At 43.3% G+C, this 23,619-nt stretch overlaps 1 protein-coding gene across 13 annotated transcripts in view; it reads right to left on the bottom strand.

The window, feature by feature from the left end:
* The window catches only part of KIAA1217 (KIAA1217 ortholog), a 346,126-nt gene that overhangs the window by 12,004 nt on the left and 310,503 nt on the right, over positions 1 to 23,619 (bottom strand). For 12 of the 13 annotated variants that reach the window (XM_065921090.1, XM_065921092.1, XM_065921091.1 and 9 more), the window contains 7 exons: positions 21,756 to 21,931; positions 17,645 to 17,775; positions 17,012 to 17,159; positions 14,295 to 14,724; positions 11,671 to 11,854; positions 7,997 to 8,160; positions 7,154 to 7,315 (listed from right to left, as the gene is read on the bottom strand). In XM_065921090.1, the coding sequence (XP_065777162.1) occupies positions 7,154 to 7,315; positions 7,997 to 8,160; positions 11,671 to 11,854; positions 14,295 to 14,724; positions 17,012 to 17,159; positions 17,645 to 17,775; positions 21,756 to 21,931 (1,395 nt within the window). The remainder of the gene's footprint in view (positions 1 to 7,153; positions 7,316 to 7,996; positions 8,161 to 11,670; positions 11,855 to 14,294; positions 14,725 to 17,011; positions 17,160 to 17,644; positions 17,776 to 21,755; positions 21,932 to 23,619) is intronic. The other variant, XM_065921102.1, reaches the window with a different exon arrangement.

The raw sequence follows: 23,619 nt of genomic DNA, 5'->3' as shown, positions 1-23,619 counted from the left end.
TTTGAAGAAATATCTGTAGTCTTCTGCCCATTTTTTGATTTTTTTTTGTTGTTGTTGAGCTGTAAGAACTGTTTGTATATTTTGGAGATTAAACCCTTGTTTGTCCCATTATTTGTAAGTATTTTCTGCCATCCCATAGGTTATCTTTTCATTTTTAAAAAATGGTTTCCTTTGCTTTGCAAAAGCTTGTAAGTTTGATTAGGTCCCATTTTGCTTGCTTTTGTTTTTATTTCTATACCCTTAGGAGACTGACCTAAGAAAATATTGATTTATTTATGATTTATGTTTGAGAATGTTTTGCCTATGCTCTCTTCTAGGAGTTTTATAGTGTCATAGGACTTTAACTCCTCAAATTATTCTAATGTGCAGGCAGGATTAAAGACCAGTTATTTAAATGAATAATTTCAAATAATCATCTCATATTTTCTTAATGTCAGGTACTGTCATTTGGAAATACCTGTAGACACAAAGAATAACCTGTGCCCTCCCCACATGAACATTCCAGCACAGGTTTTAAAATACACATAGCGCTGATGCCCAGCATCTTCCCCAGCCATTCTGGCTCCTGGTCCCCTGCTTAGACACCCTGTCCTCTCTGATCCTGGAGAGGCCCCCGGCTCTGCTTACTAAGGCCGTTCACCTTCTCCATTGGGCTGTTAGACCCTGGACTTCAGAGCCAGTGGTTTTCTCCTTCTGATGCCCAGTGACATGAAGCAGGAAAGTTGTCCCACAGTTGCGCTTGGGGCTGCAGCTCTTGCTTGTCCTGCCTCAGCAGGGCTGGGGGCTGCCTAACTCTGTAGAGCCTGTGGAGGCAAAGGCTCCAGCGGGGCCACTGGCTGACTTTCTAATGAGCAGGCTAACTGATGAGGGTGATTACCTTAGTGTTAGAGCCCTCTACTCACCACTGTCACCTGACCACCAATAATGCAGCAGGAAGCTAGATACTCTGCCTTTGTATAGCTTTCAGTCAAGTCAAAGAAAGCATCCAATCCATTTAGATATCAATGGAGGGAAATATCCTCAAGTGTTGGAACACAGAAATTACTTCTCTTGGGGGGGGCAGTGCAGGACTATTCACTAGCCTAAAAGCTTATAGCTCTTTGATTATTAGTGCTTGTTCACCTTTCACAAATTGGAATTACCTAGTGCTTTGCTTTCATTTGGATCAAACTGAGTCATGATTTATATACCATGATTGATTGCTTATACTGTATTTGTTATTTAATATTGGCATATAATTGATTGACAATGTTCTGTTAGTTTCAGGTGTGCAGCAGAGTGATTCAGTTGTATGTATACACATATCTGTTTTTTTAAAAATTCTTTTCCCATTTATGTTATTGTATATTGAGTAGAATTTCCTGTGCTGTACAGTAGGTCCTTGCTTATTATCTATTTTATATATAGTAATGTGTACATATTAATCCCAAACTCCTAGTTTATAACCCCCACAACGTTTCCCCTTTGGTAACCTAAGTTTGTTTGCTTAGTCTGTGAGTCTGTTTCTGTTGTGTAAATAAGTCATATTTTAGGTTCAGTCACTTCAAAATCCTAAAAGATGATGCTGTGAAAGTGCTGCACTAAATATCTCAGCAAATTTGGAAAACTCAGCAGTGGCCACAGGACTGGAAAAGGTCAGTTTTTATTCCAATCCCAAAGAAAGGTAATGCCAAAGAATGCTCAAACTACTGCACAACTGCACTCATCTCACACACTAGCAAAGTAATGTTCAAAATTCTCCAAGCTGGGCTTCAACAGTATGTGAACTGAGAACTTCCAGGTGTTCAAGATGGATTTAGAAAAGGCAGAGGAACCAGAGATCAAATTGCCAACATCCACTGTATCATCGAAAAAGCAAGAGTTCTAGAAAAACATCTGCTTTATTGACTATGCCAAAGCCTCTGACTGTGTGGATCACAACAAACTGTGGAAAATTGTTAGAGATTGGGAGTAGCAGACCACCTGACCTGCCTCCTGAGAAATCTGTATGCAGGTCAGGAAGCAACAGTTAGAACTGGATATGGAACAACAGACTGGTTCTAAATAGAAAAAGGAGTATGTCAAGGCTGTATATTGTCACCCTGCTTATTTAACTTATATGCAGAGTACACCATGAGAAACACTGGGCTGGATGAAGCACAAGCTGGAATCAAGATTGCTGGGAGAAATATCAATAACCTCAAATATGCAGATGACATCACCCTTATGGCAGAAAGTGAAGAAGAACTAAAGAGGCTCTTGATGAAAGTCAAAGAGGAGAGTGAAAAAGTTGGCTTAAAACTCAACATTCAGAAAACTTAAGATCATGGCATCTGGTCTCATTACTTCAAAGCAAATAGATGGGGAAACAATGGAAACAGTGAGAGACTTTATTTTTGGGGGCTCCAAAATCACTGCAGATGGTGATTGCGCCATGAAATTAAAAGATGCTTGCTCCTTGAAGAAAAGCTTTGACCAACCTAGACAGCATACTAAAAAGCAGAGACATTACTTTGCCAACAAAGGTCCGTCTAGTCAAAGCTATGGTTTTCCCAGTAGTCATGAATGGATGTCAGAGTTGAACTATAAAGAAAGCCAAGTGCTGAAGAATTGATGCTTTTGAACTGTGGTGTTGGAGAAGACTCTTGAGTGTCCCTTGAACTGCAAGGAGATCCAACCAGTCAGTCCTAAAGGAAATCAGTCCTGAATATTCATTGGAAAGACTGATGCTGAAGCTGAAACTCCAACACTTTGGCCACCCGATGCAAAGAACTGACTCATTGGAAAAGACCCTGATGTTGGGAAAGATTGAAGGCCAGAGGATAAGGGGACAACAGAGGGTGGTGAGATGGTTGGATGGTATCACTGACTCAATGGAATGAGTTTTAAGTAAGCTCCAGGAGTTGCTGATGGACAGGGAAGCCTGGCGTGCTGCAGTCTATGGGGTCACAAAGAGTTGGACAAGACTGAGCAACTGAACCGATATTTGTGATATCATATATTTGTCTTTCTCTGACTTATTATGATGATCTCTAGGCCCATCTGTGTGGCTGCAAAAGACATTGTTTAATTCTTTTTGATGGCTGAGTAGTATTCTGTTGTGTGTGTGTATATATATATATATATATATATATATATATGTACCACCTATTCTTAATTTATTCCTCTGATGAACATTTAGGTTACTGCCATGTCCTGACTATCGTAAATAGTGCTACAATGAACACTGGGGTGCATGTGTCTTTTTGAGTTATGGTTTTCTCTGGATATGCCCAGAAGTGGGATTGTTGAATCATATGTGGTACTATATTTAGTTTAAGGAACTTTCATCTGTTCTTCATAGTTGCCTGTACCAATTTACATTCCCACCAACAGTATAAGAGGGTTCCCTTTTCTTTACACCCTCTCTAGCATTTATTGGTTTATAGATTTTTGACTGGTGTGAGGTCTCTTTGACTGGTGTGAGGCAATACCTCACTGTAGTTTTGGTCTGCATTTCTCAGAAAATTAGTGATGTTGGGCATCTTTTCATGTGTTTTGGGGGCATCTGTACGTCTTTGGAGAAATGTCTATTTAGGTTTTCTGCCTATTTTTTTTTTTTTTTTTAATTTTTTGATGAGCTATTTGTAAACTTTGGAGATCAATCCCTTGTCAGTTGCTTTGTTTGCAAATATTTTCTCCCATTCTGAGAGATGTCTTTTCATCTTGTTTATAGTTTTCTTTGCTGTGCAAAAGCTTTTAAATTTAACTAGGTCCCATTTGTTTATTTTTGTTTTCATTACTCTAGGTGGTGGGTCAGAAAACTTCTTGCTGTGATTTATGTCAAAGAATGTTCTTCCTAGTGGCTGACTTACACTTAGGTCTTTAATCCATTTTGAGTTTATTTTTGTGTATGGTATCAGGGAGTATTCTAATTTCCTTCTTTTATATGCAGCTGTCCAGTTTTCCCAGCACAGATTATTGAAAAGGCTGTCTTTTCTCCATTGTATATTCTTGCTTCCTTTGTTATAGACTAGGTGACCATAGATGCATGGGTTTATCTTGGGGCTTTCTATCCTGCGAATATCATGTTTTGATCACTGTAGCTTGCAGTAGAGCCTGAAGTCAGGAAGTCTGAATCCTCCAACTCCATTTTTCTTTCCCAAGATTGCTTTGACTATTTGGGGTCTTTTGTGTTTCCACAGAAATCATAAAAAGTTTTTGTTCTCATTCTGTGAAAAATGCCATTGTTAATTTGATAGGGATTGCATTCAATTGTAGGATGCTTTGGATAGTATATTCATTTTCACAATATTGATTCTTCCCATCCAAGTATATGGTATATATTTCTTCATCTGTTTGTGTCATCTTTGATTTCTTTCATCAGTATCTTAGGTGGTTTTGTGAATACGGGTCTTTTACCTCCTTAGAGACTGGTTTTTTCCTAGGTATTTAATTCTTTTTGTTGCTAATGCACAGAAATCCCTTGCATTTCTATACATTAATTTTGTAATCTGCAACTTTACCAAATTCACTGATTAGCTCTACTAGTTTTCTGGTGGCATCCTTAGGATTTTCTATTTATAGTATCATGTCATCTGCAAATAGTGACAGTTTTACTTCTTTTTCAATTTGGATTCTTTTTTTTTTTTCTTCTGTGGTTGCCGTGGCTAGGACTTCCAAAAGTGAATAATCGTGGCAAGAGTGGACATCTTTACTTTGTTTCTGATCTTAGAGAAAATGCTTTCAGTTTTTCACCATTGAGAGTGATTTGGCTGTGGGTTTGTCATATATGACCTTTTAATACATTGAGGTAGGTTCCCTCTATGCCCACTTTCTGCAGAGTTTTTGTCATGTATGGGTGTTGAATTTTGTCAAAAGCTTTTTCTACATCTCTTGAGATGATCATATGGTTTTTATTCTTTAATTTGTTAACATCGGTGTATCGCACTAATTGATTGTAGTTTCCTTTCCACAGGCTCCAGGGCTGTCCTTCATCTTGCTTTTGGTGTTTGCCTCTTGGGGGAGGAGGCTGATCTAAGGGGCTTGTGCAGGCTTTCTGGTTAGAGTGGCTGCTTCCTGCCCACTGGTGGGTGGAGCTGTGTCAAGGGGTGGGTGTTTAGAGGGGGCTTTTGAGTGGGGCCAGGTCAAAATGGTGACTGCTTGGGGAGCTCACACCTATGAGTACTTTCCAGGATGTCTGCCTCCAGTATCTCTGACCCCACAGTGACCTCACACCCCCCCAGAGACGCTCTGAGGCCAGCAGGGAAGTCTGGCCCAGGCTCCTGTGAAGTCACTGATTTCTCCCTGGGTTGAGAGTGTACAAGACCTGGTGTGCATCTCCAGGAGTGGAGTTTCTGTTTCCCTCCATCCGATGGAGTCCTCTGACGCTAACCCTGCTGGCCTTCAAAGCCACATGCTGTGGGGGCTCCTCCTGACATCAGCCCCCCAGGCTGGGGAGTTGGGTGTGGGGCTCCACACTCTCACTCCTGTGGGAGAACCTCTGCGATACAGTCATCTTCCAGTTGGTGGTCTCTCACCTGGTAGGTACTGGATTTGATGTTATAGCAGCAGCTGTGTCCCTCCTCCCATCTTATCTTGGCTTCTTCTTTGTGTTTGGATGTAGAGTGTCTCTTATTGGTAGGTTCTAGTCCTTTTTGTTGATGGCTGTTCAGCAGTTAGTTATGGTTTTGGTGTTTTTGTGAGAGCAGATGAGCTGACATCCTTCTACTCCACTAGCTTGTCCTCTTCCCCTTCATATTTGTTATTTATTCCATAATTTAGGAGCAAATGCTATAATGAATGGCCCCAGCATCTGCCTATGCATCTTAGGACAGGCACCAATGCCCAGCAGCCAGTAGCCTTGACCTACCAGTGTCTTGGTCAGAGGGCCCCCAGTGGATAAGGCCTCCATGCACTCAACTGTTTCATGAGTCACTAACTATAATCCATGCTTCCTATCAATGAGATTCTCTGACCGGTCTAAAAACCTGTAAGCAAACTGTTTAATGGAGGGGATGTCTCGGGCCAGTCCAAGTTTTAATGAGGCTAGACAGGGATCATGCATGTGACAAATAAACCAGCAGCTCGGCTTTCCTTGGAAAACCCAAGCAGTTTAACGTTGGCAGTTGTTACCATGGAGAGCATGATGGAAGAGCGGAGGTGGACATATAGCATGGTCTGAAAGTTCTCCTGCTCCAAATGAAGAAGGCAGATCCATGGGCTGCACAAAACCATTGGTACCTTGGCAAACATGTTCCAGAGCCTTAAAGAGGTTTGATCTGACCACCGAAGGGGCAGAAAAGTCCCACACTAATTCATGAATCAAAATGAAATAGTCTACAAATAGACTTTGGTCTAGGAATTGTGCTTTATGACTGATTAGGCAAGTTCTTAGAGTTTACAACCTGGCGCCGATTTACACCCAGGATCTGAATGTGGGACCAACTCTGGGTGTAGTCCTGTACTCCATCATCATTCCTATGAGTAGACTGGGTCTGCTAACAAATAAAAATCTAAAAATACAGTAACATTTCTCAAATAAACCAAAGAAAATGGGAATTAAGATCATTCTGCTTTTTGGAATACCCGAAAAGATGATGTTGACATTGACTGGGAATTCGGCATGGAGGACAGAGGCCGTGTGATCCCAGGCCTGTCGTTCTAAGAATTAAAGTGGAAGAAGGGTGCCCCACTCGAAGGGGGCTTGAATCAGTCCTTAGAAAGGACTGGTATTTCTAATCCCCATCTTAACTCATTATTGACCATAAACTTAGTCATAGGTATTTTGTTACCCAAATGTTAGTGACCTGAGATGTTTCAATATTCACTTAACCAACTGCTGGCCACGGGCCTTAGTTTCTGCAAAAATCCCTCAGTCAATAATGTGTTAAATAAGTGCTTTTAAAATGAAGCAGAGACTATTCACACTGGAAGGAAAGTAAATCCTACAGGCCAGAGCTAGGAAAGCTTGGAATTAATTTTTGGGCATACGCTTCCTAAGCTGTTTTATGCAATGGTCATGCCTTACACATATTCAGAGCCACCTGAGGCCCAGCCCAGAGATGCAGGTGACATGGCCCAGGTCCCACAGGGCTCTCCCCATGCCCGCTCTGGCTCATGAATCTGTGAGCGATACAGCCAGGGTCCCAGATGGGAACGGCTGGGAGCCACAGTCAGTCACCTCTCCACATACCTGAAGTTCCGCCATGATTTTGTCTCCCTCTTCTTCCTCCTCCTCCTCCTTTGCAGAAGCAGTGACAGGGGGTGGCGATGGGGCCCAGGCTGTCGTCGGCTCCTCGGCTGGACACTTTGTGGCTCTAGCCTGTGGACTTGGTCCAGCATCTTCACTGCTTGCCTGTGGAAGATTTGAACCACAGTTACTGGCTTTTCACCCCCAGGTGCTGGCAAAAGGGGGTCAGATCACAGAAGAGCATGCACTGCCTCACTGCTAGGTGCCTCGGCTTCCTAGCTCTTCAGATCACGCCAAAAGGCTGTTTTGTCCACTCGCATGTACTTTGGGTTTTTCCTTGCCCAAGGTGTCATTTTGGCAAATGAACTGAAGTATTAAAACTCCTTAACTTCAATGCCTTTTAGAAAGGCCCTCCTTGGAAACTGTATTTTCATTTAACATAAAAGACAAAGCTTGCCAGATTAAGTGGAAGTGAAAGCTCTCTGAACCTCTGTTGACGCCTACAACAGTGTCAGCTAATCGCAGTTACCTTTGTAAGATGATCTTTCTTGTGCTTGCCCCTCAGGCCCCCATTTTCCGTCTTAGTGTGGTTCGCTGGGGAAGTAGCTGGTGAATTGAATTTCACATAGTTGCAGCTAAAAGTCAAGTAAGGATAGGACTCCTGGGGCTGAGTCTATTCCAATAGTATACTGACTGACATTTTCCCATCTGTGGCGATTCCTTGGAGATCTAGTTCATTGTCTCTTATTTGCTACCTTTTATGCTCTAAAGGAGAGCAGAGAAGACCTTGTCTAGGGACATCATCTGAACCCACAGACCAGTTCAGCAGGGCTTCACCCATCAGACCTTAGCAGTGGCGCTCTCCTTCCTGCCAGTGTAGACCACGTCGCCCGACCTCGTGGTAGTGAGCCCAGATCCTGGCAGGTAGCTCCGCCGTGGAGGTGGAGGAGGAGGAGGTGGGGACCTACCCCCCAGCTTGTCCAAGTCCAGTTCTGAATTTGGAGAGTCTTCTGGAAAACAGTGTGTCATTGCAAAATCAGCTTTCAAGATAACATCCAGAAAGCCCACTGTATTTCTAGAATGTCAGTGCAACCTGACTCAAAACTTCTTTCTTCTCTCCATGGTGCAACAACTAAAAATATAGGCCCTGAAGCCTGACTGGTTTGAAGTCCTAGAAAGGCCCTGAACAATTTAATTAACCTCTCTCTCCCTCAGTTTTCTCATCTGTTTAATGGGTTAACAATATTGTTTCCACTGGGTGTTGTGAAGATTAAATGGTTTGATGCACATAAAGCATTTAAAATGATGCCTGGCTTATAGCAAATGCTATGCAAGTATTACTTAGTGTGACTTTTAAACAAATTTCTTACCCCAAAAAACTTTTACCTGGAGAGATGAAAGGTCAGAACCCCTTGCAGGGCCTCCAGAGCTTTCATCCCTGAGTCTGAAAAGGAGGGTTCGGAGGAAGGCTTCAGGCGGAGGAGGTGAGAGTAGAATCTGGCCCAGGAAGGGCCAGAGGGAGAGTGGGAGGCAGATGGGGTCACAGGACAGAGTTGGGGAGAAAGTGGATTTTTTTTGGTCATGGTTATGTGGTTAGAAAAGGTCTCTCTGCTAATTAAAGGAAGAAGCAAATGCAGAAATGAGAGAATCAGAAAGTAGTACTGACACCAAAGGTTAGGAGATGCAGCTATCTGCTGAGCTTTCCTGCCAAAAATGCCCAGAAAAAGGCATTTCTTACTCAAACAGCTTCATTCCTGTCCTGTATCAACATCCTTCCCTTCCTCCTTTTACCAATACTCTATCCAAGAGCTCACAAATGTGGTAAAGCCAGAAATTCGGAATCGGAGCTTCCAGTTGGCCTTTGCCCCAACTCTGGGGACTCACAGGCCTGGCCTCCCAGGAGTGTTTGTCTTTTCTGAGCAAATGACATTGAGTTGTTTAGAGGAGGTGCTTGAGGACTTTCTACTGAAAGTTTTAATACAGGCTTGGGTAAGTCATCAGGGTGACAGGCCAGTGATTGCGGTGGATGGTTTCTGGCTTGTGCAGAGGATGCTGGGTTATAGGGTCCCGTCCCAAGGCCAACAGCCTGGCTCTGGTCTCCCTCCCATATGTAATGACAAAGGTTCTGTCTCTGACCAACTTGAAATGCACTGGGCTGCATGTAAAATAATGTTTTTGTCCATAATTTTAAGATCAGAATAAGGCACGTGGTTTGTAACTGGTTGAAGATTTACCAGCTTGAGTTTAACAGCTATTTTATATTATTATGGAGACACTGATGCTTAATTTCCATAGTTTGGTTGGTTAAATATACCATCTAATAATTTTGATTAAAAAAAAATGTGAATCCTCCCTGTGATCTAACATCCCTCTGGGAGTTCATAAAATCTGGTGTTTTCTAAGGAGAGCTCTCAAGTTAAACACAGCCCTCCTGTTCCCCCAACTGCTGTGGCAAAGGGTCATAAATTGTAAGAAAGGCAGAAGCTACATTTTTCCTTAGTGGATACTATTCTAGAATCCTAATGCAGAACACAGCTTTCCTGCTATGCTTATAGTTCTTCAACAGTAGTAGTCAATAAAAATTAAAATAGTAGACTCGAGACATCTAAGGGTTTGTTGTTTCCAATTAAAAAAATTTTTTTCTTGTTAAAATGGACTTTATTTTCCTCCCAGATTTGAGATATAATTGAACAAAATTATACATATGTAAAGTATGCAACCTATTGATTTGATAAGCATAAACACTGTGAAATTCTTAACACAATCATTAACACATCCGTTACTTCATAGTTTTGTATGTGTGTGTGGTGAGAATGTTTAAGACCTACTCTCTCAGCAAATTTCAAGTATACATTAAGTATTATTAATTATTGTCAACATGCTGTACCTGAGATATCCAGAGCGTATTCATCTTGTAACTGAAAGCTTGTATCCATTGACCAGCGTGTCCCCCTTCTGCTAACCTTCCTGCCCCCATTAATCCCCACGTGACTCCCTGCTTCTGTGAGTTCTTTTTTTTTTAAGATTCCACCTATAAGTGAGGCTATACAGTATTTGTTTTTCTTTGTCTGGCTTCCTTCACTTCGTATAATATGCTCCAGCTTCATCTATGTTGGAGAAGGAAACGACAACCCACTTCAGTATTCCTGCCTGGAAAAATCCCATGGATGGAGGAGCCTGGTGGGCGGCAGTTCATAGGGTCACAAAGAGTTGGATACAACTGAGTGACTTCACTTCACTTTTTGTCCATGTTGTCACAAAAGGCAGGAATATCTTATTTCTTATGGTTGAATAATGTTCATATATATATATAACACAGTTAGGCACACATATATTACACATGTGTATACACTATATACATATACACAGACTATATGTATAAATATGCAATAAGTATAATGTATGCATGTATATATAATATGCATATGCATATCACATCTTCGTTATCATTTTAGCTATGAACTTTTCCATATCCTTTCACAAATAATGCAGCAATGAACATGAGAGTGTTGATATCTCTTTGAGATGATTCTGTTTCCTTGGAATATATACTTGGATGTGGGATTGCTGGTTATGTGGTAGTTCTATATTTAATTTTTGGAGAAACCTTCATACCATTTTCCATAGTGGCTGTACAAATTTACATTCCCATCAACAGTGGACAATGGCACTCTTTTCTCCACATCTTTGCTAACACAAAAGACCTCCTAACAGATGTGAAGTAATATCTTATTGTGATTCTGATTTGAAATTTCCCTGGTTATGTTGAACAACTTTTCAAATAACTGTTGGCCATCTGTGTGTATTGGGTTTCTCAAAAAACTAAAAACAGAATTACCAGCAGAAGTATAGTACTATTGGGTATATATCCTCCCAAACAGAAACACTGATCTGAAAAGATACGTGTACCCCAATATTTATAGTCACATTATTTACATTTGCCACAATATAGAAGCAACCTAAGTGTCCATCAACAGAGGAATGGATAAAGAAGGTGTGGTGTATATATTCAATAGCATACTACTCAGTCATAAAAAGAATCAAATTTTGCCATTTACAACATGGACTCTTGGAGGGTGTAAGTCAGAGAAAGACAAATACTTTATGCTATCACTTATATGTGGAATTAAAAAAATAAAATAGTACACATGTAACAATGAATCAGACTCACAGATACAGAGAACAAACTAGTGGTTACCAATGCGTGTAGAGGGAAGGGAGGAGGGGCAAGATAAGGGTACGGGACCAAGAGTTATAAACTATTCTGTATAAAATAACTTAGCCACAATGATTTATGTACAAAACTAGGAATATAGCCACTATTTTATAACTATAAATGGAATATAAACCCATAAAAATTGTGAATCACTATTGTGCACCCAAAACTTACAAAAGTTTTTTATTGAGGCATAGTTGAGGTACAATATTATATAAGATCTTTAGGAAGTGAGAACTTGATCCCATTTGCCAGCTTGTGCCCTTGTAGGTGGTCAGCCCACACAGCTCGGATAGCACCTTACCTGAAAGTTCTAATTTGTCCACTGGAGCATCACCCTTTGGCTGGGGGCCTGAGGCGGGTGGCATCTCCAGGTTTGGAATTGACTTCATAATATTGGCCTGGGCTTCTTCTAGGAGTTTCTCAAACTCCTTCCCATTATAGTGGTCCAGATTTTGCCTTTTCTCTTCCCATTTCCTTTCTGCTTTCTGAAGAAAAACAGCAATGAAGAAAGTTCAAAAGTCAGAAGGGAATGTGAATTGATAAGTTTTGAGATTTGATGCTGGGGTGGGAGAAAGTATAACTCAGTGAAAACACTGGTCAAATGATGCTCTGGCTTCTGTGTCCAGGGACACGTCTGCACATCAGACAAACCTGACCTTTATGCTGTCTGCTACATCTCCTTAAACAGGCTGCCACAGACACCCAAAGGATGTTCATTCACACAGCAGCAAGCTCAGAAACCCAACCATTCATTCAGTAAATTATTACTGAGCACTAACTACATACTGTCCCAGCACTCATGAGAGGGACACAGAGATACACATTCAAAGGCATGTAGCCCATAACTTTCTTTGTTTCTACACTGAGCTTTCATCATAGAGGAAATGTTCAAAGAAACAAACAGCAGAACACTCACTAATCCTATGTCTTAGTTCTGCTGCTGTCAAAAGAATTGCCGTATGACCTTCTGGGTCACATTTTACTATTTACCAAATGAAGGGTGTATTGAGATAATCTCTAAGCTCCATTAAGTTCTACAGTCTCTACACAGAAATACATAAAATGCATTTTAAAATATCTGTACATTTTTTGAAAGAACATTTTCCTGTGATTTTGACATGTTACATTATCATTTCAAAAAAGAGTGGAAATGAGTACCAGGATCAGTGGAACCCTATACTGTGAGAATAAGAAAAGACCCAGGAGATCACGGAATCAATGTATTTTACAGTGAGAACACGGGCCTGGCGAGATGAAGGATTTGCCCAAGATTCATTCTCTAGGAGTAACAGCCAGCACTGTCACCATCCTGAGCCTCCTGCTTTTTCCTTCCTAGCATTTATCATCACCAGAGCCTGGCCCCTTCTGTTCACTGCCTACCCCAGAACCTATGAAGGCCTGGCACTCACTCGGGCTCAGTAACATCTTTTGAGTGAATCGAGCTCAAAGGCAGAGCCAGTAGGAAGACTCGGGCCTCCTTACTGAGTACACCTCAGAGCATTTCAGAGGTGACCTGTGAATGTGCTGTTAAAATTTAAAATACACACATAACAATGGTAATTTTGCCTAGTAGATTCTCAATAGACATTTTTAAATAAAAGAATTATCCTACTGACCTCTTTGCAATGCAGAGATGTTTAATGTGGCAGGCCCACTAACTTTCAGGAGCAAGATGTGCTTGCAGCCTCCTCCCCACCCTGACAGGCAGAATCATCATCAATCACATTTCACCCCGTCTTACAATACGCATTTTATAAGCAGCTAACTTAGTTTAGGGGGCACAGCTTCTGAGTCTGGAGCAGAGGGGAGCTGCCTCATGTTCAGAGGCCCAGTGGCCAGGACTCTGACCTTCGTGGTTTTAAGATGTCACCTCTTGAAATAAGTTATCCACTGCTGACTTGCAAGAGAGGCAGGACTGGGGACCGAGGACACAGTCCTGAGTGGAGGAAACTTTAGAGAAGGGGAAGGAGAGACCCAGGGGAATGCAGTGTGCTGCACGAACGCTGACTCCAGCTCCTGCTGAAAAGAATATTTTAAAAACACAGCAGGTTTTCTCTCTATACCCTGTGACTTTGAGACATCCCTCTCTTGACTCCTCTGAGACTTTGGTAACAACTTCCCATCCAGCATCCTTTATTTGAGACCCACCACCTCGATCAGTTCTGCATACTGTTTCCACATGAATTTTCTGATGACACCACATTTATCACTGGTCCAAGCAGCAGCATTTCTCTGCTATTCCATGGAATAAAACCGTGGTCATCTGAGACCGGGGAATAATTTCTCCCAAGTCAGCTTCCAGCCCCTTTGGCCAGTGTATTTCCTCCTCTTCCCAGTAAACAGGTGTACTCACGGCCCGACCTTCTCTGAGAATGCCCTCATCAGCCTTCTCTGCTTACCCAGACTCTACTTCATTTTCCAAGTCACTGGTGAACCCTGCATTCACCAGTGGTGTGTCTGAACCAGCTCACACTGGCTCAGGGGGGCTGACTGTCACCTTTCCTCCCAGAGTCACGTTCAGTAACGTCACACTGTTGCTTTGCTCAAAATCAGTAATGGCTGATTAAGCCTCCACCACAGAAACTGGCAAATGCTACAAATTAGGCTTTTCCCCGTTGTTAAACACTGACCAGCATACCACTGTCTCACCTTCCAACAGGTTGGGTGCCTGACTCTTCTCTGAAATGTGATGGCCTTTCTCTTAGTCTGGCCATTGAAACAAAAAAATCTATCATATATGTATATAAAATAGAAAGCTATATTTTTATCAAAAAAATATCAAAAATTTTCTGATAAAAATATAAAGTTATATACATCTTTGATACATATATCCATTGTCTCCACAACCAGACCGTCAATTCTTGGTGGGAAAGGACCCCATCCTTCCCCCTTCACGGAATTCGGAGAAATGGAAGGAGGACCTACCTCGATAGACACCGCCCTGCTCCTGGCGCTCACATTGTGGATTTCCTCGATGAACAGGCTCTGCGCGGAGGAGCCGTCCCCGGGCATCTGCGGGGACGGCAGAGCGGAGGGGGCCTCCTGCGTGGCGGCAGGGGCGCTGGCGGGGTGAGGGCCCGGGCCCCCGGGCGCGTGCTGGGCGGGGTTCAGCAGCGCGGAGGAGAGCTGCGACGGCTGGATGACCACGGGAGAGCTCTGCGCGTGGTGGACGGTCAGGGGCACCACCTCCGCCTTCACGTCGCCGGGGACGCCCGCGCCGGGGAGGGGCTGCCCCGAGGTGTGGGGGGCCTCCTCCTGGGCCTTCAGGACCTCGGCGGCCGTGGCCTTCTCCATAGCCACGTACTGCGCGGCCTGGGCTGCATCCGAGCCTTTCAAGAGCCCATCAGTGACATGCCTGGGAAGAGACCACACAGCAGCATCGACCAGTGAACCAGGTACCGCGCGTTTTCATTGTACGGTCTTTACTTGAGTGCTGTGTCATCTGCAGACCAGGCGAGATTTTTGTTGCAGAAATTAAGACATGCTAAAACCCCAAGTAGCAGCTTAGAGTTGAGGGTTTCCATAGCAACAGAACTGCCTCCCAGTGATCTTTAGCAGCGGCTTTCCTCTTCTTCCCTCAGGAGATGGTCCACCCGTGTTGCTGTGTCCACTGTTGGGGTGGTGCTGTCCTAGAGTGGACACATGATTCTAACCACACTGCCTGCACCTGTTCCAGGCCTGGGCAGCTCGCAGATGCTCGGTTCTGACCCAAAGCTTCCTTAACGCTCCACTCTCTCCTGCTTTCACTGCTGCACATCTCGGGAGGGTGGTTTACATGCCAGTTCCTTTTACTTGCTCTTCCTACAGCTCAGCCATCTGGCCACCCCACCTGGACCTGACTAGCCTTTTTGCAACATCGAGAGTGACTGTGAATCTGACTGCGGGTTAGTCCTCATCCTCCTCTGCTTTGTGGGGGGTGGGGGGAAAGGCAGTCATCTGATGCTCTGTCCAGCTCCACCCACACTATGGTGGGAAAGACATGACCTTCAGGGTCAGACAGGCTTGTGTTCGACTATCAGCTACCGTGTTCTAGCTCTGTAATGCTGGCAGCTTCACCTCTGTGGGCCTCAGGTACTTTTCTGTGGATTATCGTGAAGATGATGATGGTCTAATTCTGATCAACATAGTCAAATGAAAGACACCGTCAAACGTGATACTCAACCCATAATTTTTGATTAGCCCCGCATTCTCTTCTTAACCAAAATGTGTTTTTCTTTTGCTTTGAAAACAAGAGACTGCTTCTGCAGCTCCCCTCTGCTGCTCACTTCTTTAACTGTCTGGTTCCTTCAACCTCAAATCACCAAGGGTCTGTTTCCTCCTTTCCTTCTCCTGTCAGAGCTACCTCTTCCATCTTCAGTAATCACCTACATGAAGGCAACTTTCAACTCTAAATCTCTTTCCCCCTCCCTCTGAGTGGGCCAAGTACTCCTTCTGTCTCTTGAACTTCAGTCTGCATTTCTAAGGGCTTCCTGGGCAACTCTGCTCTGCTATCCTTCCAGCACCTCAAATTCAAGACACACAGAACCCCTCCAGCATCTTCCCAACCCGCTCAAGTTGCTCTGAACCATGACTGTCACCCCCTTTGTCGGGCGCCAGGACATGTGCCTGTCCCTGGGGGCGTGTGTATTCCTACCTTCCTTCTTGTGTCTTCCACAGCGCTGAGTACAGCACATTAGAAAGATCCCAAGAAATAATTAAATAATATAAAGACTTGTGATGGGCAGCTTAATGGAGGCTATATTTATTTTTAAAGTAACTTTTAACTGTCTTTATCTATATCATTTTTTAAAATTGTTTTTCAGGGAAGAGAGGGAGGGTGGGCACTGTTACCAGCCAGCCTGCTATCTGTGTAAACACTTAATAAGGAAGGTTTGATTTAGGCTTTGTGGTTGGGTTACCACATTTAGGTAAGAGTTTAATGAAGAAGCCTTTTAACATATTTTTATCCTACTGGAAGAAAAAGTTCACTCTGGCAATTTACAGTAGTGAGCCTATGAGAAAATGTAACTCAAGTACAATTTCTTCCTGTACCCAGCCAGATGTTTTCGCTGCAGGAAGAGGCAAGAGTTGCCTTAATTCAGATTTTTGCTGGCCTCTTGAAACTTATGCAGGAGATTATAGAGCTCTTTGTAGCATTAGCATCTCAAAAGAGGCTCTTTCCTTGAGGTCACTATTACTAGAAAAAATCTCACTTGCTCCTTACGGTTAATAATTCATCTAAAAGTCAACTGCACTTTTAACATATTTCTCCTGCAAACCTATCAAAAGATGATAGTGATTAAAATTCTCCCAAGAATTTCGATGTTACTTATGCTTGTGACCGGCTCTCAAATCTGGTTTAAGATCGAAAGGGTAGCATCTCTGTAATTTTCCTAGTTCTGTTTTTTTTAAAAAAAAGGAAAATTCAGGACTGATGCTGTTGGGAGGTGGTTTATGTGGTAGCTGTGTCTATTTCCCATGTGGGAAAGGAAGTTTTATAAGGGCAGGGGTTCTGTCTGGTTTATTCTTATACTCTTGACACCTAACACCAGGACTGGAACAGATAAGAACGTCCAGATATGCCTGACTGCCTGACCACACCAACAAGTCTGGTGTCAGACTCTCATGTCCCACCCAGCGCCGCCCCCGGCCCGCCCGGTCACCTCCGCAGCATGGTCAGGGTGTCCGTCAGGCCGCGCACTCTCTGCAGGAGACTGTCCAGCCTGTGCGGCTCCTCCTTCAGGAAGCGCACCGCCTCCACTTCTATGCGCAGGATGGCTCGCATCTTATTTTGTAAGGTTGGAAATTCTCCTGCAGACCAGGAACAGCGAGTGAGCCGCAGGAGCAAAGGCAAGACTAGCGGGCCCCCCCTCAGACCCCAACACTGGACACGGTTGGGAAGTGTTGGGGTTCAGGAGGCAGAGTGGGTTCAACGTGACCTGGGCGGAGGGCGCAGCCCCTCGAGGTCTCATTTCCCGTCTGTGTGTGGGGTGTGTCCACTGGGCCCCGAGTTGTATTCAGTGAATTTGGCACAGGTGCCCTGGTGCATTGTAAGAGCCCAGAGAAGGGAAAGGGTTATTAGAATCATTTACTCCTAAATGTTACAGCAGCCACTAAAATATTAATACCAGCTCCCGGCAGAGAGAGGCGCTGCTTCTGCTGTTCAGGGATGCATCCTGAGCGCTCAGAACAGTGCATGGTGGGTGCTAGACAAACACCTGCCCACGTGCATGAACGAATCCTTCACCGTCGGACGGGCTGTCGGGATTCCCCTCCCCTCCAAGGAGGATGCTCACCTTTCAGGGAAGCGACGGCCTCTCCCACCTGGCGCAGCAGGAAAGCCCCATCCTCCACGTCTTTCAGAGTCACCACGCGGCTGGCCGAGGTGGAGTCCTTCTTCAGATCGTCAACGAAGTCTTCCAGGTCACTAGGGGGAAAGCCGACCACAGGAAGAGTGAGCGCGGGGGCCTTGCCTACGGACAGTGGGGAGCAGAGGACCCCGGGCTTCGCCGGCTGGCCTCCCCCCAGTACCGCGGGTCCCTCCATGCCCACGGAGGTGGGAGCAGTAGCTTGGTTTGGCTTAAGAGACCCTTCTGGGGTGTGAGGTGAGGTTTCTCGGGGAGGCCTGGATCTGCCACCTGGCTGACAAAGGACCCACTCTTTGTTTTCAGCGGTGCTGATGCCGACTGAGGGAGGGCTGCGTGGACGCTGATGTGACAGAGGAGAAAGAGGGAAACAGACAGCAAGAGGAGGAGCCCAGGCGCTGCAGATCAGGCTTTTCTACCATGGCACTGACCTCTGTGGCCAAGTTATTCTTTTCTGCGGGGGGATGAGGGGTGTCCTGTGCATTGTAGGATATTTAGCAGCACCCCTGACCTTGACACAGTAGCCTCCAGGAGCAGCAGCCCTAAGCCGACAAAATGGACAACGTGGAGGAAGTGGACAAATTCTTAGAAAGGCACTACCTCCCAAGACTGAACCAGGAGGAAACAGAAAAAAAAAAAATGAACAGACCAGTCGTAAGCACTGAAGTTCAAACTGTGGTTAAAAAACTTTCAAAAGTCTCTAGGTCCATCGACATCTCTACAAATGACCCAATTTTGTTCCTTTATAAGGCTAATAGTCTATTGTTGATATACCATATCTTCTTCATCCATTCCTCTGTTGATGACTGTCATAAAGAATGAAGTAAAAAAGAGAAAAATATATAACACATATATATGGAATCTAGAAAAATGGTACAGATGATCTTATCTGCAAAACAGAAATGGATATACAAACATAGACAAGAAATGTATAGACACCAAGGGGGCAGGGGTGGTGGGATGAGCTGGGGGATTGAGATGGCCGTGACACATACACACTGTGGATACTGTGTGTAAATAGATAAGTAACGAGACGCTACTGTGCTCTGGTGACCTGATGGGGAGGGAATCGAAAATCCCAAGGAGAGATATGTACACATACAGCTGATTCACACTGCTTACAGGAGAAACTAACGACACTGTAAAGCAACTATACGCCAATAAAAATTAATTAAAAAGAAAAAACTTCCAACAAACAAAAGTCTAGGACCAGATGGCTTTGTTGGCAAATTCTATCAAACATTACAGAAGAGACAGCAGCTATCCTTTGCTCAAACTATTCCAAAAAATTGCAGAAGAAGGAACACTCCTAAACACATTCTCTGAGGCCACCATCACCATGATACCAAAACAGACAAAGATGCCCCAAGAAAAAGAAAATTACAGGCCAGTATAATTGATGAACACAGATACAAAAAAAAAAAAAAAAAAAAAAAAGCATCAATAAAATACTAGCAAACGAAATCCAACAGTACATTAAAAGGATCATACACCATGATCAAGTGGGATTTATCCTGAGGATGCAAGGATTCTCCAGTATCCGCAAATCAATCAGTGTGATACACCACATCAACAAACTGAAGAATAAAACCATATAATCATTTCAATAGGTGCAGAAAAAGTTTTTGACAAAATCCAACACCCATTTATGATAGATGACAGTAGCAACCTCCCCTAACTTGAGACAAACAACAATGTTCCACAGACATTGTTAAAATGTCCCCAGGGGTCACGAGGGGAACAGACTCGCCCCTGAGAACCTCTGGTTTATACTGACTGTCCCGTCAGTAAGGGCTGAGTGTCCTCTTCAGGATGCAAAGAGAATGAATGATCACAGGTCTGATTTCTGGAGGGGGTGCATGTGCACACACGTACTCATCTCTGAGGGTACATCTCCCACTTCAACAAACACACCAGTAACAACATCCTGTCTTCCTGAGCACATGAACAACCCCACCCTAAACAGATGTGTGCATGATTTCATTATGTCTGCTGATCTGTCAGTAGAAACCCCCGCTATTAAAAGAAACAGGAAAAGAGCTTTGATTTGAAGAACCACTAGGTGGCAGTAAGCGGACAGCGATTCCAGCGCCAGAACATTGAGTGTGGGGCAGGCAGCAAGTCGACAGACTTCCAGTTACAAGGACTAGGCGTGTAATCAACAACACGATAAATATAATTAACATTGCTATATGTTACTTATGAAATTTGTTACGAGAGTAAATCCTAGGAGTTGTCATCAGAAGGAAAAAAAAGTTTTTTCTATTTCCTTAATTTGGTATCTATAGGAGATGGTAGATATTCACTAAACTTACTGTGGCAATAATTTTATGATGTGTGGAAGTCAAGACATTATGCTGTCCACCTTAAACTATATGGGGCTGCATGTCAATTACATCTCAATAAAACAGAAAAATTTAACTGGCAATTCTATAAAAACATTAAAGGCTATATATTTTCTTAAAAGAACTTTTCAAGAAGAACCTTGAGACCTAGCTGTAGACAGTCAGGCTATCAGAGACGCATCTCAGGCAAACAACAGCCTTAACACCTCACGGCGGGTGCTTGTCTGTAAGCGCAGGGGCTAAGTACAAATTTGGAGCCTGATTTTGAGGTGATGATGAAGAGTGGTCAAAGTTATTATCTGACTCTCTAGACTGCCACTGAGAAGGGTATTCTCATTTTAATCAGGCACACTGGGTTGGTATCTGATTTGACAGAAGCTCCAGCTCAAATATCAAAGAGCTCAATGAGCATAACACTCCCCATCCTGTAGGCTTCTGGTGAGTATAGTCATGGAAAGAATTTGAAAGCTGCTCCCTTACAGTCCCGTTTTGGGACGTTTCCACTTTCCAAAAAACAAAGAGAATTTACACATCTACAATGGAATACTACTCAGCCACAAAAAAGAATGGAATTTTTGCCATTTGCAACATTTACATGGATGGGTATGGTGGGCATTATGCTAAGTATAACAAGTCAGAGAGAGAAAAATACTGTATGCTTATCACTTATATGTGAAATCTAAAAAATTCACAAACTAGTGAATATAACAAAAAAACAGTGGATTCACGGATACAGAGAACAAACTGGTGCTTACCAGTGGGGGCAGCGAAGGGGAATACAGTGGGAGAGGAGGAGGTTCAAACTACCTAGTGTAAGCCAGGCTACAAGGATGTACTGTACAACATGGGAAGTATAGCCAATATTTTGTAATAACTGTAAATGGAGCAAAACCTTTAAAAATTAAAATATTTCAAAGTATTTTAAATACTTGAAATACTTAAAGTATTAGAAAATAATTTAAAAAATTAAAATGGCTTTGTGAAACTCAAAAAAAACAAACAGGAGAAGTACCAACACTAGAAGAATCCACACAAATGACTATTCATTATACTAAAAGGTGAAACTGTTCTATGATAAATCTTCACTGCATAACAAAACATACATTAACATAACAGATGTGCCTGCCCCAGTGACTGGGGTGTAATAAAACTCCGCTTATTTCAGTAGTGCGACTTGATAGATGCTTTCAATAAGAACCTCACAGAAGATGGGTAGCATTCAAGGCAGCATCTTTCATTGTGCATCAGACATATTTTACACTGAAATTCTTCTTTTGTGATTTTAACTACAGTTGAATAATAGGCGGATAATTTTAGTGCTGTGTTATTTTGGTTATTAGTTTTAATTTATTGAGATTAAATTCAGACTTCCCATTTATCACTGGGTTGTGCCACTGGCTCCTTTTAGTTCGATGGGTTGCCAAGCCCTACACAACAGTATGATGCTTCCAAAGAGACTAATAAGTTCAGTCACCTGAGCATTGTTCAATTTCCTGAGCTCGGATGGAGGGCACGAGCCAAGTGTCCGCAGATATCCAGAACCAGCAGAACTCTAATGTGCACGCTAGGTGCTCAGCAAAGAAAGAGGATGAGAACACGGCCTAGGAAGGGCCGCCTCCTTGGCCAAGACAGGCTTGCTCTTCAGGTTGAACAGCTATGCACGCAACCAGGGACTGACTGCAAGGGCCCAGACTCACCACAGCTTCCGGACGATCTTCTCCTCTTCGTGCAGGTACTTCTGCCTTTCCTGCTCCACCAGGACCCGCTGGCGCTGTACAGGGTCCTCCAATCTCTTCATCGTCTCGATCACCTTGCTGCTGATTTCCTGCTCAGCCTTCCTCATCATTGCCTTCAGCAGTTCCTGGTTCTGCAGCTGTTGGACAAAAGAAATCACCCTCCATCAACTCTTGCTGGGCTGATAGGGGGGTGCCAGGGCGCCTGGCAGCCCCAGGTGTGGGTCGGGATAAACAGCCCCATAGCTGAGTCTTTCTTTATTTCACTGTAAAAGGGAAGCGAGCACAGACTGTATATAATATTGCTGCTTCAGCCAGCATCCAGGTTTGAGTAGCCAGCTGACAAGCACACTTTCACATCCCTGTCTGCAAAAAAGCAGTCTTTCCTGAATGCTGGATAGACATACAGACAATGGGCGTGAAATCTCACATGTTTTCATAGTGACAGCCAAGAGTACCAGCTCTGGAGCCAAGTGGACTTACAATCAAACCCTAAACCTACTCGCAGATGCACTGAGAGACTCTGGGCACGCTCCTTATCTCTAAAAATGGGGGCGTTCATCTCCCGTGCCTCTTCTGCTCTGAAAATTAACGAGATGCTGTTTGGTATAGAAAGGTACTCAACAAATGTTGGTTTGACTGTGGACTATTTCAGCCCATCAACTAAATGAATATCTGTGTCCCTCTTATTAGTGGGTCCATGGACCAAATACCATGTAATTACAGACCATCACAACATAGTACTTGAGAGGGTGGGGGAGGGAAGGCCTGGGATTTGGGATTAGCAGATGTAAACTATTAGATATAGAAAGGATAAACAACGAGGTCCTACTGTGTAGCTCAGGGCACTATATTCAATATCCTGTAATAAACCACAATGGAAAAGAATATATAAAAAAGAATGTCTAAAAAAAAAAAAGAATGTCTATATGTATATAACTGAGTTGCTCTGCTGTACAACAGAGATCGGCACAACACTGTAAATCAACTATAGTTCATTAAAAAAAACAAAACCCTCAAAACACAGTACTTGCTGTCAGTGGTGGCAATGATATTTGCAGATGAGCCCTAAGGCTTTTGGCAATTAACTGATCTCCCTGGATTATACGTAGGCTGCTTACATACATAAGACCACAATTGCCACATAATTTTCCCAAGTGGTTTCCAGAGTACTCTTGTTTCTCACCCCAAAGTATAGGATGTGTGAGTATCAACCCAGGCTTTACAAACATCTAGCCAAACATTTGAATCCTGTTTCCAAGAAGGTGTTACGTGGCTCCCTGGGGCAGGGCAATTTTCTGACAGCACGTACATCAAGTGAGCTCATTCAATCAGCCTGAAAAACAGTAACTCTATCATACCTATTATATCTGAAGTTCCCCTGAAATTTCAATTAGCTGTTACCGTTTCCTTCGTTTTGTGGTTTCGTAGACTGTGTATCACCTCACAGGAGGGATGACACTCTACCAGCTGTCCATCATCTGTGCAAACAGAGGAAATGCCATCTGACTGCGTCACCACCTGCTTGAAACCTCATCATGGCTTCCATTTTTCTCTGAATAAAAATAAACCATTTCTGGGATTTCCCTGATGGCCCAGTGGTTAAGACTTCGCCTTCTAATGCAGGGGATGCAGGTTCCATCCCTGGTCGGGGAACTAAGATCCCACATGCCTCATAGCCAAAACACCAAAACATAAAACAGAAGCAATATTGTAACAATTCAATAAAGACTTTTTAAATGGTCAGTAAAAAACAAAACAAAACAAAATTCAACATGGATCAGCCCTACAAAACCACCATCATGTTTGAACATCACCATCATCAACT

Source organism: Muntiacus reevesi, chromosome 2 (genome assembly GCF_963930625.1).
Source record: "Muntiacus reevesi chromosome 2, mMunRee1.1, whole genome shotgun sequence".
Taxonomy (NCBI): Eukaryota; Metazoa; Chordata; class Mammalia; order Artiodactyla; family Cervidae; genus Muntiacus; species Muntiacus reevesi.
The sequence above is the reverse complement of the archived record's forward strand: the minus strand, read 5'-3'. Positions and strand labels throughout refer to the sequence as shown.